Source organism: Caloenas nicobarica, chromosome 2, assembly GCF_036013445.1.
Source record: "Caloenas nicobarica isolate bCalNic1 chromosome 2, bCalNic1.hap1, whole genome shotgun sequence".
Taxonomy (NCBI): Eukaryota; Metazoa; Chordata; class Aves; order Columbiformes; family Columbidae; genus Caloenas; species Caloenas nicobarica.
In genome coordinates, this window is record NC_088246.1 from 3,705,633 (window position 1) to 3,722,821 (window position 17,189).

Consider the following 17,189-nt stretch of genomic DNA (forward strand, 5'->3'; position numbering starts at 1 on the left):
GTCCAGTTGGTGGCCGGTCACCAGTGGTGTCCCCAGGGCTCAGTACTGGGGCCACTGCTGTTTAATCTCTTTATCAATGATCTGCGTGAGGGGATCGAGTGCACCCTCAGTACGTTTGCAGATGACACCAAGCTGGGTGGAGTGTTGATGTGCTGGAGGGTGGGACGGCCATACAGAGGGGTCTGGACCGGCTGGATCGATGGGTTGAGGCCAATTGTCTGAGGTTCAACCAGGCCGAGTGCCGGGTCCTGCACGGGGGTCACAACAACCCCATGGACGCTGCAGGATCGGGGAAGAGCGGCTGGAAAGTGCCTGGGGGACAAGGCCCTGGGGGTGTTGGTGACAGTGGCTGAACATGGGCCAGCGTGTGCCCAGGTGGCCAAGAGGCCACCAGCATCCTGGCTGGGACCAGCACTGGTGTGGCCAGCAGGCCCAGGGCAGTGACCGTCCTGTGCTGGGCACTGGGGAGGCCAAACCGCGAATCCTGGGTCAGTTTTGGGCCCCTCACGCCAAGAAAGGCCTTGAGGTGCTGGAGCGAGTTGAGAGAAGGGAACGGAGCTGGGGAAGGGGCTGGAGCACAAGTGTGATGGGAGCGGCTGAGGGAGCTGGGGGTTCAGCTGGAGAACAGGAGCTGAAGGGAGACAGGGACACAAAGAAACGGCCTCCAGTCGCGCCAGGGGAGGTTGAGGTTGGATCTGGGGAACAATTTCTTCCCCAAAAGGTTGTCAGGCATTGGAACAGGCTGCCCAGGGCAGTGGTGGAGTCACCATCCCTGGAGGGGTTTAAAAGGTGTTCAGATGAGGGTCTCAGGGACACGGTTTAGTGCCAGAGTCGGGTTACGGTTGGACTCGATGATCCTGACGGTCTCCTCCAACTGAAATGATTCTATGATTCTATGAAATAAGTGCCGGTTCTCAGGCCAGGCTCAAATACTACAATACCTTGGTCCACACCAAGGTCATCTAAGCTGCTAATTTTGTGGTTTAAAATAATTGCATCACGGGGATCAGTCACCCAAACGCTCCGTAGTCAATTGATCCAGGAAAACCTTCTAAAGGGGAAGAATATGCTCAGCCACGGTGTGCTGCAATTTTAATTACACCAGAATCAAATGCACAATTACAAAATCTTTTTTTTTTTTTTTTTTTTACTTTCTTCTTTTTCTACTGACTGAAAAACAAGTGTAGCTGTGCAATGTGTTGGGGGTTATGAAAGAGAGAAGAAAAGTTTTGCTTGAGTACAGAACTAAGGCAAAAGTCTTAAGAATAGCAAAAAATGTAAGGAGAAATTAAATCTGCAAAAATAGTGGCAGGTTTGAGATTGGAAAGTAAAAACCAAAAAGGATCGAGTCTGTATATCTGTAAAAATGCTTCACTAGCAGCACTGCAAAGAAGAAAGGTCTTGCCCACACTGTGTCATCTACAAAATTACACAGACTTGATCTCAGCCAGGACGAAATGGGACAAAACTACATGAAGTAGCTAAAAAAAGGAAACAAAAGGTTGACTGAAAATGTCAAAAAGCACAACAAACAATGGAAGTGATTCTGTCGAAGTCACGAAGAAAACCGTTGCTCCTCAGCATTGTGTGCATGACCATCAGGAGATGCAAATATCAGAAATTCTAGAATCTACAAGTTAACAATCAAGTGTCACGCAAAGTCCCCAAGGAAATTCAAAGCTCAATGTCAGAGAAGACACTCTGTGTGAGAGGAAAATAAAAACAAAATTTAAAAAGATTTGTCACTTACTATTGTGCCTCTTCCTTTAATTTTTCGTCCGGATTTAGAGACTGATGGTTTCTGGTTGGTCGGAACTGGCGTAGCATCAAGCAGCTTCCTACATAAATCAATAAAACATGAGCTCATGTGGAAGAAAAAAAAAGAATTAACTTGAACTAATTTTAAGTTGATAATGCAAAATATTAATCTTATTCATTTGAAATGGCAGAACTAAGACTTCAGTGAATTCTCCAAGAAATAAAGCGAGACACGCAGTTCTGTAACAAAAGGCAAATCGATATATATTTGGTTTTGACCAAATGTGTAGCGCATCTGACCTCCCTACGTGTAAAAAATGACTAATGATGACCTTGTCAAGTACCCTATTAAAGTGGTACGTGGATTTTCTAAAGTGGTTTGGTGCACAAATCATGAAGACAACACAGACAGAAGAGTTTCAGGATCTCAGGAGTTACACAACGTTTTAGCATAAGAGGTAATTCAACACTCCTTGCACAGTTTGGGTAATACCCTCAAAAGCAGCAGTTACTGAGGCTTTGGAAATATAAATAATGTCTCAACAAAAGGTTTACAGGAGAGTATCCCATTAACCAAAATTAAAACCAAACTGATTTTAGAGATATCCGGCAATGTCATGTATGAGCTCATCTCAGTCCAACAGCAAAGATATTTGCTAGAAACTAAATGCAATTTAGTAGAGGCGCAAAGCACAAATTGAAAGTAACTTGTGAACTCACGACTCCGTATCAAAACGAGAATATTTTCTCTTATTCTCAAAATCATAGATGGGTCATAAAGGTTCTGGCTGACTGATCTGAAACCAAAGTTTCTTCTTCTTCAGTCTAAGAAAGATGAAAAAATCACCTCTCCCAACCAAGTCTACCTTTAATCGAACATTATCTGTGGTTTACGCTGCAACATTTCTTCTGGAATTACTCACTCATTTTTTTGCATCATCTCTAAATGAGTTTAAGGTCGTAACATGCGCGATCCTCAAAAAACACTGGAATTAACCCATTTGATTTTGCTGAAATATCCTGACACAAATTGTAAGGAATATTACAAAGAAAACTGTAAAAAGGACAACTGAATGACTTCATTTTGAATTTTTGACACTACACGGCTTGTTATCAGTACTAGTAACCTGGCGTTAGCAGGAAAATTTTATGCAGAGTTTCCACCAAGTCAAAAGAAACCAGAAAACTCAACGATTCTTACGGTTCAGGCTCTACATTGACAACGGGCACATCTCTTCGGAGCAAAAATCTGTTTTCAGGCACTGGGGGAATTTCTTCAGGACGTACCACAGGTTTGTCCCTCTTAGTGCAAACGTCGACGGCTTTTTCTGTTACATCGCTCTTGTCGGAAAGGCTGCTACGGGGAAAAATAGGTTGATAAATGCAAATTAACCATCAACTGAGAAATACCACTTTTGAACGGCAATTCCCCAACAAGCCCACAGGATGCATCAAACTTTAAGATGGTTTAACCACTAAAACGTCTTTCATTAACAACCCATTTTAGGCTCAAGGAAGGATGGTGCAGTTATTGGAAAGAAGGTTCAGTTCTTGCTCTACAGCAAATCACTTTGCATTTAATTTTCCATTTGTCACGGAATATTTTTTAAATATAATCCAATATGTATCAAATATTTATTATTTGCCTAACGTCTCACTTTAACACCGTTACACTGAGTCCCAAAGACTTTAACGTGCTGAGATTGACTCTTTTCAAAGTCGCTCTGGCTTCTATCTACAAAGATCTTAAACTCCCATTGAAAAATCCACTCAACGAGCTCCGCTTTAGGGTTTTTTGTTTGCTTGGTTTGGTTTGTTGATAAAAAGTATCAAAATCCAAACTGAAATGTGTTTTCACACTCATTGCTTGAGGACTTCATGCAAACAAAGTAGAATTTCTCAGATTTCTCTGAAATTCTAAGAGATTAGTCACCGTCTTTGGTTTGAGGTTCGCTTGCACCTTGGATCCTCTTTCTTCCTCTCCTCCTTTCTCCGTTTTCTTGCCTGTTTGGTTTTAGCTCTTCTTTTACGCTTTCTTCTGCTTCTTTCATTTTCAGCTTCGCTTTCAGACGAAATTTCTGAAGAGCTGGATGCGCTGGAGGACGGGTCGGAAGCTTCCGAGTCAGAACAGACTTTCTTCTTCTTCTCCAAAGCTTAAAAGAGAGATTTTCAATTCACAATGTGCGCATCGTGTGCATATATACAGCGCAAAATGTAGGATTTTATATGAGTATAAATACACACGTTCTGCTTCAGAGGAGCTCTGTGAACTTTTTCCACAATAAAGTACGATAATTAAAAAAGTCATATAATTGTGTCCAGTCTAAACTCCTACAAATGAAACGATACAAATATTTTTGAGCAAAGATAGTTGTAAAAAAAAAATCTCTCAAGTTGCTATGAAGTAAACTATAAGAACTTCCATGCACAAGTTGATGACATATCACCACAAAGCCAAAACATTTTTTGATTAATACACAGTAAATTTATAACTGAAGTTGGACATTAACTTGTGCCAAGTTAATATAAAGAAAGGCTGAGGAATAAGCGTAATTTTAAGAAGGAGGGTTCCTCCCGTTTCTCCTTGGAAAATGTATTTTAGGTTCCACCACCGAATTCACACCTTTGGGTTAGAATTGAATACACAGAGAAGCAAAGACAATTTATAGCAAAAAAAAAAAAAATTAGTTTCTTTAGAAAGCAATTCACAGGTTACAAAACAAAGTTTAAGAAAGAGTCGCAGCCTCAGCTGTATATTTCTTATTCCTAAAACTTCATCCTCTCCCTTCTGCATCCTCATACTTTCACATTATTTATCCTCTTGACTTTCTCTACAGGACATAAATAACCACATTATCCTTACGGAAAGTCAAAAGTAAAGTAGAAAATGCAAACTTATTACACTCCACTACTTTACAGAAAGTGCCCAAACGTATATTTAAGATAATTTATTCCCTACGCATTCCCATTAAAAGAAAGATTACGTAGACTACATATGCTGCATATATTAACATAATCTTAAAAGAAACCTTTGGGAACTGCAAAAATGAAACTTGAAGAAATGCTTGTTTGTGTCTCCACCTTCCAAACTCAGAAAAATAAGTACTAATTACTTTTTGAGTATGTCACATTAACCTCCAATGTTAAGAATAAGCAGCAGGTGGATGTTTGCAAAGGCTCAGGTCAGAAAACTTCTCCCTCGCTGTGTCTTCCTCTGCTACACCATGATTTCAGTTTTAAAGGCTTGTGAGAATTAAGATTCTAGAGACTGAACATCTCTAGATATTGGCATAATTTTTATATTCTCTGAAAACGTCGACATTGAATTAATTTGCGCGCTTACCATCTTTTGCTGATTTTGTGGCCAGCACCCCGCAGTCAATAACTCGCACGTCTGCATAGGGTCTACTTGCAGTATCAGTTTTCAGGTTTTCTATTTGTTCTATTACTTCAAAACCAGAAATAACCAGCCCGAAGACAACGTGCACACTGCAGAAATTAAAACATTTGAAAAGTACAAACGTTTACATATTGCTGTAATTATTTTCCAATGAATTTCAGATTTTAGAAGTTATTCCGAAACAGAAACACTTGGCTTCACTGGCATCATCTGGCTCTTAAAATGTATTAAGCTTTAAAAGGTTTTTATGACTTTGACATTTATGACAATGCTAAAGTTTCATGCAACGTGAAACAGATTCACTCCAGTTCAATTTGAGATAAACACTTGATGTCATTGTACTCTCTTTTATATGGGCAGGGTAAACGGATCGTTTCCAATCCATCCTCCTATGTTTGAAATTTCATGCACTAGAGAGGTCAAGAGTCCATATAAAAAGATGCCAAAGAAATGTGGTTTTCCCCAGAGAAGCAGCATTTACAGTTCTATACAAACCAGTATCCAAATTCTCACTGGCATTGCAGGGACAGTTATAACTGAGGAATCCTCAATTCTGTTCTACCACAGCACAACCTTCCATTTGCCCCATAACTTGTACTTTCAAGAACTAATATATTTTGAGGATAAAAAAACCCACCACGCCACAAAAAGAGGACTATACGAACATATTAAACTGGACATTTCAACTCGCTGATTTACGGACCGAGGCCAGCAACTAACTTAAAATAAATTAACGTTAGGATTAAAGACATTCCAAGTTTTTGACCAGCTTTTGGAAATAAGTTGCACCTCGAAATTTTTATAGAACTGAAACGTTTGGTTTCCATCTTGTTCTACTGCATAATCTTTCAAAGAATTAGAAATTTGTTTCTCTATTGCTCTCCACTTCCAATATAACACGCAAAGACTTGAAAACCTCAAATCTTAGCCATCATTGTAGAAACTATAAAGGATTCTTACCCATCGAGATGAGGAGCAGGTTTTGTTGTTCTGTTTGACAAACAGCAAGATGGCAACATGGTAAAAAAAAAAAAAGAATCAGGGATTGAGATGAAGTAAAAGAGGGGAATGGCACAGAAAAAAAGAGGTGAAGGCAAGACAAAAAAAATAGTGAAAAAATCCAGTTACATACATGGAATTTAAAAGACTTCACAGATTATACACACAGACTTTTTTCAACTTTTACATGACACCTGTTGGAAGTTTCTCTAACTGTGCCAACTTCAAAGTTGTACCAAGTATCATTTTCCGCATGCAATAAACAAACTTCAAATTGGCTTTAAATACACTTTCAAATATAACTCGCTAACGTTTTTAATCACAGAGGAGACACAATTTGGCAGTAAATATTGGGTAACTAATGGAATTTAAGTGTTTCTGAAAAGCTTATATTACAAGGTCACTTTCAAATCAGTTTATTTAAAAAAAAAAGAAGAGTTTCCATGTGATAGATCCTTTGCTCCCCCCATCCCGTTAATTTCTTACTCTCCATTTACTCAGTTGGCCCCGTGACTCGGAACACAAAGCGATTTTTCCATGTTTAACCACCAAAACTACAACACTTGGGCTCATCACCTCCCGGCACGATGCAAGCAGACATTATACGCTACCCTATAGTTTAATTCTGCCATAAATACCATAAAATTCCTATTTTTCAGCTTCCCACGCTGGGCTGTTTCTAGAAGGAGAAATGCAGCCGCGTTCTATTTTGGACGCTTATCCTAAAAGGCATTTGGAATTACGCCAAATGTTCAAGGTTGCGCGAAGGGAATTCTATGGCAAGATTCGCCTTTTTGATGACAATGCTGAGACCTGGTATCTCTCCATATCCTTTTCCAAAAAAAAAAAAAAAAAAAAAAAAAAAAAATTACTTTTACAAATAAGCCTTCGTGACGTTGCAAAGGGAACGTTGCTATGCAGGCAAATTCGGTATGGAACAGAACTTGCATTAATCTTATGTATTGGGGAAGAAAAAAACCCCACAAACCAGAAATCAAGGTAATTTGCATTTATTTTACTATTTGAAAACATTCTTCTCTCCTCCCCAGGTACTATTTTGCCTTATGCCAATGAACTTCCCTCAAAAGAAATAATCACAGATGCTTTTTCTAAATGGACAATAACGCAGGTGTGGTACAATGAACTCACTGCTACAATAAAATACACATTTTTGAGCACGTATCTTGAGTTTTGAGCTCTTAGGTCACAAATCACTGCAGTGCTGGGATACAACTGTGGATCAGGAGTGGTTACACTCTTGATTTTTTTGTTTTTTTAAGCTCCAAATGCCGACCAGACCTTCCTTCTGTAACACGAAATAATACAGAAAACTTATTAAATGCAGGGAAAGAAAGGCCAGCAAAACGACCTTTAATTTCTCAGTGGTAGGGGGTGCTGTTTGTTTCTCCCTCGCTAATATTGCTACAAACGGAAAAAATTCTTCCAGCTTTGGAAGTTCTTCCAGCAAAAGTTAACGGCATTAACAACCTGCTGGGAAGTCAACATTTAAGTGGGTTTAATTATAAAGCTGATTTAAAGCAGCAAAAAAAACCCCCAAAATAGGAGCGGGTTACTTCAATGAAACCAGAAATACACAAGACTTAGTGCTTAAAACTAGCTGGAAATAGCAATGGGTTCAACCAGACTGGAGTAACGTGCTCCTTCAATTGAGCAAATTACCTTTAGACTAGTCCTCAATAAGCAAAAAAAAAGGGAATAGTTGGTACATTAAAGCCCACGTAGAGGTTTCTTCTATTACACTGGCAATCTGATGGCTAAAACGGAGAGGATTTCTCATTTCCTTGTTCGTGAAGTGAAAACACAAGGAGAAGCGTTATCCAAAAAGAAGGACAAGGAGTTTGGGCGGCAGAAACTCAGCTCCTTGTTGTGCTTTGGAAAGTTCTCTCGCCTCAACCTCCGGGTCGTAACGTGATTTATTCTGCAAACGTGCCCTTCAAAAGACCAGTTTTCTGCGGATGTTCTGCCTTTCAATCCTTGCACATTCGCTTTGGCTTCAAAACTGAATCAGGATAAAACCTACTCGCTGCCTTTGCGCTATAAAAACCCACAGTTCCTCCCCCAAAACAACCTTTTATTTCAATTTTTCTCTGCGCAACTTTTATAATTTAAAACATTTAATCTGCCTTTAATAGATACTATTATCCAGCTTGCTTAGAGAAGGATAAATACCTTTCTCCACTCAAGTTTAAATTGGTTTAAGGTACCGCTGAAGAGAAAAGCATCTTTTTGATAAAAGCATCTTAATCACCCGCTCCCCCCGAAGAACCTCAGTCCTAACAAAGGATTCAATGCACATAACAATATGATCAGAAAAACGAGAAAGATAAAAAACAGAGAGAAAAAAAAGGAAGGACACAGCCTTAGAGGAATGAGACATTACCTTTGGAGCGCACGGTGTAACAGTTTCTGTAAATTTTACACAAAAATGGCAGAAATAAATTGTAATACATTTTCAGACAAAACTGAGTCTATGCTTTATCAAACACAACTTTAAAATTCATATTAATCAAGTCGTATGCACAACAAGGATGCCGAAAAGAGGGCTCTAAATTTTCTTTCGAATACAAGGTACTTTGGCAACTACAGGAAGTTCTGCTGAAAACCAAAAAGAAAACTACAGACACAACCTGCTTGGATACGCTATTATAAAAATAAATGGTTAGAAAAGAGAACCCTCCCGCTCCCCTCCAAGCCTCGGTCCGGCAGAAGCGTTAGAACCCATGCACGACTTGAAGCGGATGAATAACTGATTTAAATGGGGTTTTAATTCACATGCTCGCAGCTCCGTAGGCGTTAAAACGCTCTACTAAACCCAGTCCTAAGCATAAACTGCACACGATGGCCCCAGCACGACTTAGAAGTTTTGATTTACAAATGAAACGCGTTAAGTCAGGAAGTCGGCGACTTCGCACCTTTCGTAATTAGCTGATATTTTCCTCCTAAAACTACGAAAAATAGGTGTTTTCTCTAAAAGACGGGAATTGCTGTTAGCTTGCTTGTGTTCAGAGTTACAGAAAAACAAACACATCCCAAAAAAACCCCACAAATGCATCATCAGTTGAGCTTATCCTTTTTTTTTTTTTTTGCCTCCCGAATAAACTATTAGTTCTTAATTGTGTCTCTGCTTAATTTATTTCTTATTTACTCCACACCAAAGCATCCTGCGAACGCTTCCACACAGGCTGGTGCTTTCACATCAACTTTTGACCAAGCCAATGGCACCTGTTTGGGTACCAAGTTTACAAATCCCACTTCTGCTCAGAGATAATGCAACATCAGCCCCTTTAAGGTGATTTTTTAAAAAGTTTTTATATGACTGTTCTCTCTTCAAAAATTAGTTCAAAGGTATTTTGCTCTCAGTAAAAAGAGTTGATTAGAAAAACACCTATTTTGGGACACCGAAAAGACTTAGGAAAAAGGGGTTCTAATAAGCTGGTAACATTCAGAAATCGTTTGTAAAATCAAAACAAGAATCCTGACGATTTATCCTTCATTTAGCAGACGAAAGCGGCTAGTTTGAATTTAGTAACTAGGCACGGCACACACACTAAAAACATTTTTAAGCCAAATGAAGGTGTTTAGTTTTGAGCAAGAAAGCAGAGCTTGAGGCATTAAACCAACAACACCCTCCATGTGGAAAGAAAAAAATAAAATCGAGCAGTAGTAGCAAAACAGACTCAAGTTTTCAACAGCTTTTGAACACAGGGACAAGAAATCCAAGCGTTTGAACTCAAGGAACACAACCGAGGACTCCCCTTCCAATTGTAAGAAGGGCATATTCCTCAGTAAACTACATGGCTAAATAACAAGGCAGTAAATTAATTATTACGCAAAACTTCCCAACGACAAAGAGGTTGGTTACTTTTTTTTTTTTGGTCTCCTATTGTTTTATGCTTCATTCCGCACGGTCAATTCTGTTTTTCTAGGAAGTGTCGCCTGACAGATTTTGTGTGACAACGGAAGCCAAGTGAAGCCCACGCGAGGATTTGTAGGATCACAAGTCGCGTTAATTTTTTAGTGCTTTATCTACTCATTTTCACAAAGCTCCACTTCTTTCGTATCGCGACTTTCCCTCCTAGCGGGTTGGGTACAGCCACAAAAACGATGGAGTTGCTCTAAAGAGACAAGTTCTCGTTATCGGATGAGAACGAATTGCTCAAGAAGGACATCACCCAAGAAGCTGGAATATCCAAGAACTCTAAATCGGGGACACATCTTGTTCAACCTGTTCATCAGTGATCTGGATGAAGAGACTGAGGGCACCCTCAGCCAGTTTGCTGATGACACCAAACTGGGAGGAAGGGCTGACACACCAGTGAGACCTGGGCAGGCTGGGCAGAGAAGAACCTGATGAAGTTCAAGAAGGGCAAGTGTTGGGTCCTGCACCTGGGGAGGAACAACCCCAGGCACCAGTACGGATTGGGATGGACCTGCTGGAAAGCAGCTCTGCAGAGAAGGAGTTCTGGTGGACAACAGGTTGACCATGAGTCAACAATGTGCCCTTGTGGCCAAGAGGCCAACGGTACCTGGGGCGCATTAGGAAGAGTGTGAGCAGCAGGACGAGGGAGGTTCATCTTCCCCCTCTGCCCTGCCCTGGTGAGGCCACATCTGGAGCTCTGTGTCCAGTTCTGGGCTCCCCAGTTTAAAAAGGACAAGGAATTACTGGAGAGAGTCCAGCGGAGGCTACGAAGATGCTGAGGGGTCTGGAGCATCTTTCTTGTGAGCGAAGGCTGAGAGAGCTGGGGCTGTTCAACTGGAGAAGCTGAGAGGGGATCTCATCAATGTTTATAAACATCTCAGGGTGGGTGTCAGAGGATGGACCAGACTCTGTTCAGTGGTGCCCAACGACAGGATGAGGGGCAACGGGCACAGACTGAAACACAGGAGGTTCCATCTGAATATGAGGAGAAACTTCTTTCCTTTGAGGTGCCAGAGCCTGGACCAGGCTGCCCAGAGAGGTTGTGGAGTCTCCTTCTCTGGAGACATTCACACCCACCTGGACACGACCCTGTGTGATCTGCTCTGGTGACCCTGCGTGAGCAGGTGGGTTGGACTGGATGATCTCCAGAGGTCCCTTCAACCCCAACCAGTCTGTGATTCTGTGACCTAAAGACATGAACTGCATTTGTGCAATGCTCTAGACATCCTCCCCCAATGACTAACAACGATAATAATCTTTTTCTGCGGAAGTTCCAAACAGATATTGGAGCACATAGAAAAAAAAGAAGGTTCTTCTAGAGTGGTTCCTGTCAACCTCTACCCCCATCCCTAGGGACGGTGTCAATACGATTAACATGCTCAGGTGTTGCTAAATAACTGGTGGTTCTAAAAGAAGTTATTCGCAGAAAGGAAGCAAACTAATAGTGGCGATATCCAAAAATACACCTTACGACTGTCTTCAACACAAGCCTGCAATAAAACACTACAACAGATCTCTTTGGGTAGAGAAAATTGAAATCCCAATATTTCACGAATCCAAACATTCGAAAGGATAGTGTCCGTAACCTTTCGGCTGGATTTCCGCAAGATGCCTTTCTTCAGCCTGGGAAACGTTTCTTAGACACGTGTGAAGAGACCTGGCCTATTTTAAGTGCATATGTGTGAAAAACCATTCTGCTTTAGCTAAACATTCTCCTTTCAACCCAACTGTTGGTCCTATTCAAGTCAGAAAAAGAGAAAAAGTGGGGAAAACGAGGCAACGAGCATTAAACACAGCACTTCTGGCATTATATATAGGCACTTCTGGCTCTTTATTCTGCTTTTGCGTCTTGGTTTCTCCTAGAGCTTTAATTTATGTTCATTATTTTTACACTGGCCTCACTGGAGCTTCCTATCAACTCTTCCTCTTGCTTTTTCAGCCCCAGTTCTCTGTTGTTGCTTATAAACGTCTCAACCTCAGTCATGCCGGAGAAATTCCTGATTAATCGGTGAAACTGATGCTACTTTAGGACCGGTCAGATGCTCGTTTACATTAAGATTAGTCTGGAGCTTCTATTTCAAGTCAAACTGACCACTCCTGAGCAAGAACAGTTATTCCAAATGACACTTTTCTGTGGCAAACCAGGAATGCGCTTCTGATGAGCGAGAAAAACCGTTATAGTCAGGATTCCTGCTATTATTTTAGCCCTTGGATGAATACTTACACAAAAGTAAGATATGCACTCCTTGCCTGCTACATTAAACACGTCTATGATAGAGAAATACAAAGTTCTCATCCCTGAAGTTATCTGGAAAAAAAAAGCTCAAACATCTAAAGAAGTTCAGATGGAGATTAACTATTTTCCTTTCTATAAATGCAATTAATAAAACTAAACATGTTCAAACCATTAATATAAATCTAAAGCCTGCCACTGCTGACTGCCCTTCACAGCATTTTCAGGTTAAATACCTGAAGAATATTTTTCCTAATGATGAACTACTGAATAACTGAACGTTCTTTTAAGAAACACATTTTAATTTCAGCTTGAAGTGTATCGCTGAAGGAAACAAACCTATTTTATTAACGAAAAGCTCAATACATGCATAGTGCGTTCCCTAAAATAATCAGATAACTGTCACCAAGCAAGACTTAATTGCTTTAATATATTGCATTTTAAAGTCAGAAAATGCCTGAAGTCTTTAGCAGTTGTGTCTTGAAATTCAAACTCTCCATGGTAAGAAGCAAAAGCCATTAATAAAAAAAATATACAAAAATACAAGTTGCTGAACTACGTGTTTCACCATCCGTCCCTGGCTATTGGTAAATTGAGTCAAATGTGAACCTGACTTTGTAACTGATCGTATATACATATATATGCATATATATGTGTATATATATATACACACCTGCCTTTCCAAGCAGCCTCAGTGGCTTCTGTAATTATACGTATTCATTCCCAGGATCAGCTGCAGTACTGGATAAACCTCAACAATTAAACCAGGACTTTACTCCTGGGCTTGATCCACTTGCCTGACTCTAAGACAAGCTGGTGCCATTTAAGACACTATAAAATATCTCAAAAATCTGCCTGGGGGAGGCATGTGAGACCCAAAACCTTCTCTCTCAGCAGCGAAACACCAGGTAGGACAACCCAGGACTCTAAAAATGGCTTTAAATTCCTACAAAGAGCTGAGGTGAATCTAGTTTACATAGAGACAATTACATTTAAGCATCTTACTCTGCCTGAATTCCCAAATGAACGTTTTCTTTTTAAGTGTTTTGATAAAAAAACCCCAGAATTTTTGAAGAAACCTGCACCTTTCAAAGTACTTCTTGGGTCCTGTTCATTTTATTGTCCCGTGTAAAGGATAATTTAGGATCTAACACAACCTTAAGTTGTTTTGGTGTGTGGGGCGGGACAAGGTGTTTCCATCTGTTAAACCTCATGGATTTATGTCTGTTAAACCTCACTGAACAAATAAGCTGAGTCTACTAAGGCTAAGAGAAAGAAGGTGATTTCGAATCGAACGCAAGAGGGAAAAGAAACTTTAGAGCCCTCAAATTACAGCTTCTGGACTGATGTGACACCAGTAAGTTTTCATGGGTATCGTTCAGATAAGCTTAAAAATGGAAAATTGCAACAAGGGAACCAAAAGATAAGACACCAAGTAGTAAATGGTGAAGCAAGGTCTCGCGTGGAGTATATTAAACCACAGAGGGTTTGTTTTTTTTTTAGAGAGAGATTGTTTTCCACGTTAATGCGTCTACATCTCCATTCAGACCTACTGAAAGGAAGCACAACATCTAAAATTTCATTTCAAGGTAATAAAAACATATTTTTGACACGATATTCTCTCTATGGAAAGTCAGAACGGCGGTAACTGTGAAAGGTTCCTATTCATTTTCCATTTTTAGGGCATTCTTTAGGAAGAGACCTAAACATGTCTCTTATCTGAACTTCATCATATCATACTGAAGATCTTTTTCAGGCAAAGAAAAAAATACAAAAAGATCCTTGAGGACAATTTACTCCTTTACTGAAGACAGTGAAGCGCCATTCATTCTTAACCCCCAAGAAAGATGGCAAAGAAAAGACAGTTTTTCTAGTTAAATAGCTACACTAAAATTTACTTTTGAAAAACAACAAGTGTTATTTCACAAAGCTCTTCTCAGTACAAGCCCAAAGTTCTAGTCCAGACCTTTCCAAGTGCAAACTGTTAAAACATGAACAGGAGGGAATTTTTAAAAGGGAGTTAACTGGATGAATAATCGCATACAAATTAGCAAGTTTAAAAATACTAATACTGAATATAGAATACACCTACTTTAACCAGAAGACCCTGATGTGTCAGACCTGAGTATTTATTGATGGTAGAGAGTCATGCGCTTTCTACAATTTAACAGAACATGGCTACACACTAGAATGGATTATTTTTAAGGTAATGAAGGAAAAAATCTGATTATCAGCACATCATTTTACATAGCATTGGTACCAGACTAGTTGGTTTATGCACAAGTAAGCAGAACGATGCAGCAATACAGAAGAAAAGCACATCAGGAACAAACACTCCAAAATAATAATGATAATAATAATGATAATACTACTACTACTACTAATAATAATATAAAAATTGAAAATTAATAATAATAATACATGATAATTAAGAAATAATAATAATAATAATAATAATAATACAAAACCCATGATGAACAAAAACACTACTCCTCCCCCAACCAAACCATCCCCCTCCAAAACTAAATCATAAATCGTATTTTAAAGGGCACATGCGAAACCATACAAACCACCTCTGGATCCCGCTCCCATCTGCATACAATGCTCAACATCGTAATTTGCAGATAATCTGTTAAGATTTGGTCGGTGTACACAACAAATAATCTATTTTCTGGACACTAAGAACTTATTGCATAAGCTGTATTTTTAGGGTAAGAAGCAATAAAGAAGGAACATCCACGTAGTAGTGGTTTCTAATCCAAATGGAGTAAATTACGATTAATGTTTCCTCTTACCCACTCAACCCTACTTAAAATAAGGCGGATAACATCGTTATAGATAATTTAGCAATACCATCTTTCTCATGAACGGCGCTTCTCTGCTTAAGAAAAGCTCGACTGGTGTATTACAGCTACTCACATGAAAAATTGGGAACCATTGGTATGTTTCCCTCGGTTTGCCATTGACAAAAGGAACGCTCTGTCATGTTTGAGAATAAAGTTTTCATCTGTTTGAAGAAAAAATATGTTTGTCAGATTTTTCCCTGACCGGGAAGGCGAGTCTCATTTTCTTAGTAACTTATGGATGCTATAAGGAGAAATTCTGCTGCTGCTGAAGAAACATGAACAGGTTGCAAAAACAGATAATCAAGTTTAAAGCCTCTTAAAAGTGACAGTAAAAGCAGTTATGAGACAGAAAGCATTTTTTCGTCAAGCTTCAGATATAGCGCAAATATTTCTAATAAAAAATTAAAGCCATCATCAGTGTGCTCAATAAACATGAGATTCTCACAGACTTGGATTTAAATCCAGTATTTTCTGAATTACAAGGTTGGCGGATTTACTGACATCCTAAACGAGGACTTAACATACAAGATACTGTTATTTACGCAGCACGTGCCTCGGGTATTAGAGAAATATCAAAAGAAAAAGGTATTTTCCTGGTATGGCACGTTAAAAGATACACACCTATCAATCCAAAACTGCAAGTCTCAAAATGTACAAGGGAAAAAAAGAAAAAAAAACCCCCAACAATAAAAACCTAGATAGCTCAATGAGAAACTGAACATATTCTTCCTGCAGCCCAAGTATAAAATTAATTAAGACTAAACTAAACATGCATTTTATACTCCAGTGGATTAAAGAGGACTGCGGGTTGTGGAGCGTAACATAAAACCAGATCTGCTGAAGCTCATTTTCAAAGCTAAAAATAGTTAATTTGAGTCCACAAAGCCGTTATTTTTAAGATTATATGTCAAAACACGCTGCTGCGTGTGTGTAGCGCTCACCGCCTTTCCAAACAAACCCTAGTTCATTTTTGGCAAAAGGATTTATTCAAGACTTTTTGGACTAAAGGCTGGAACGCTCCAACACCAAACTATGCCTCGGTTTAAGACAAACTCAATGGCATGTGCTTAACCACGCAGAGCTACTTAAAAAACATACAGAACCATAATAAATACATTATAGCGCCTTTATTAACACTTCAATACTGGAGCACCTGGTTTTTACAGGAAAGAATTGTATGTCTTTAAACAAATACTTGATAAACTCACCATTTTCCTTCCAACAACAGATTTTCAAAAAAGAGGTAAACGTGTATATATTTACAAATTCTTTGCAAGTACTTGTGTAGCACGTAAACAGTCAAACACTTTTTGAAATGAGCACTGAGCATACAAACCTTGAATGGGGAAGGGGAGGAAAAGGGACATTAACAAAAGAAGAAATAACTGTTTAGAGCTGGAAAATACGCCAGTATTCTTTGTCAGAATAAGTCATTAACCCTCAGAAAGGTTAGACACAGAACTCTTCATTTCTCCAAGCAACACAGATACCCATCTACAAATGGACGTTATCAGTTGTCTAAATATTTACTAGGGAGGGTACAAGGGAACAGAGTTTGAATTTGTGTTACTGAGCTTTTGTCTCTTACCTTTTCATTTTGCAAAAGACCACATTCTCTATAAACAAAAGAATATGTTGACAGTTTTAGGCAGGAAGATAGGAGTTTATTCATGAATAAAGTTGCCTAACCTCCATGCTGAAAGTCATGTTTAACCAATAATGTTAGCCTTAATTAATTGTCAGTTAAAGTTAAATATTACAAAAAAAAAATTATCTGAAAGTCATGCATATAAAAATAATTCTCATGCAACATTAATTTCATGCAAAAGGTGATCTATAAGTAGACCTGTTTTCATTAAGTAGCTTGGGAATCAAGACTTATCTCAGAACTGAATAAAGAATCTGAAAAAGACGTATTGCCTCTTACCTTTAAAATAGCCACCATAAATAGATTCACCTCCTTTTCCATTACCTACACGTCAAAAAGCATGAATTAAACCCTTTGTTTCACAT

The 17,189-nt window shown here is 39.1% G+C and overlaps 1 protein-coding gene across 6 annotated transcripts in view; it reads right to left on the minus strand.

Moving 5' to 3' along the window:
* Window positions 1-17,189, minus strand: part of NKTR (natural killer cell triggering receptor) — a 47,918-nt gene that overhangs the window by 11,393 nt on the left and 19,336 nt on the right. For 2 of the 6 annotated variants that reach the window (XM_065628106.1, XM_065628103.1), the window contains 7 exons: window positions 17,104-17,148; window positions 15,250-15,337; window positions 6,119-6,148; window positions 5,102-5,247; window positions 3,692-3,911; window positions 2,960-3,115; window positions 1,751-1,838 (listed from right to left, as the gene is read on the minus strand). In XM_065628106.1, the coding sequence (XP_065484178.1) occupies window positions 1,751-1,838; window positions 2,960-3,115; window positions 3,692-3,911; window positions 5,102-5,247; window positions 6,119-6,148; window positions 15,250-15,337; window positions 17,104-17,148 (773 nt within the window). Of the gene's footprint in view, window positions 1-1,750; window positions 1,839-2,959; window positions 3,116-3,691; window positions 3,912-5,101; window positions 5,248-6,118; window positions 6,149-8,558; window positions 8,585-15,249; window positions 15,338-16,764; window positions 16,793-17,103; window positions 17,149-17,189 lie in introns of those variants that run through there. The other 4 variants (XM_065628107.1, XM_065628105.1, XM_065628104.1 and 1 more) reach the window with 4 other exon arrangements.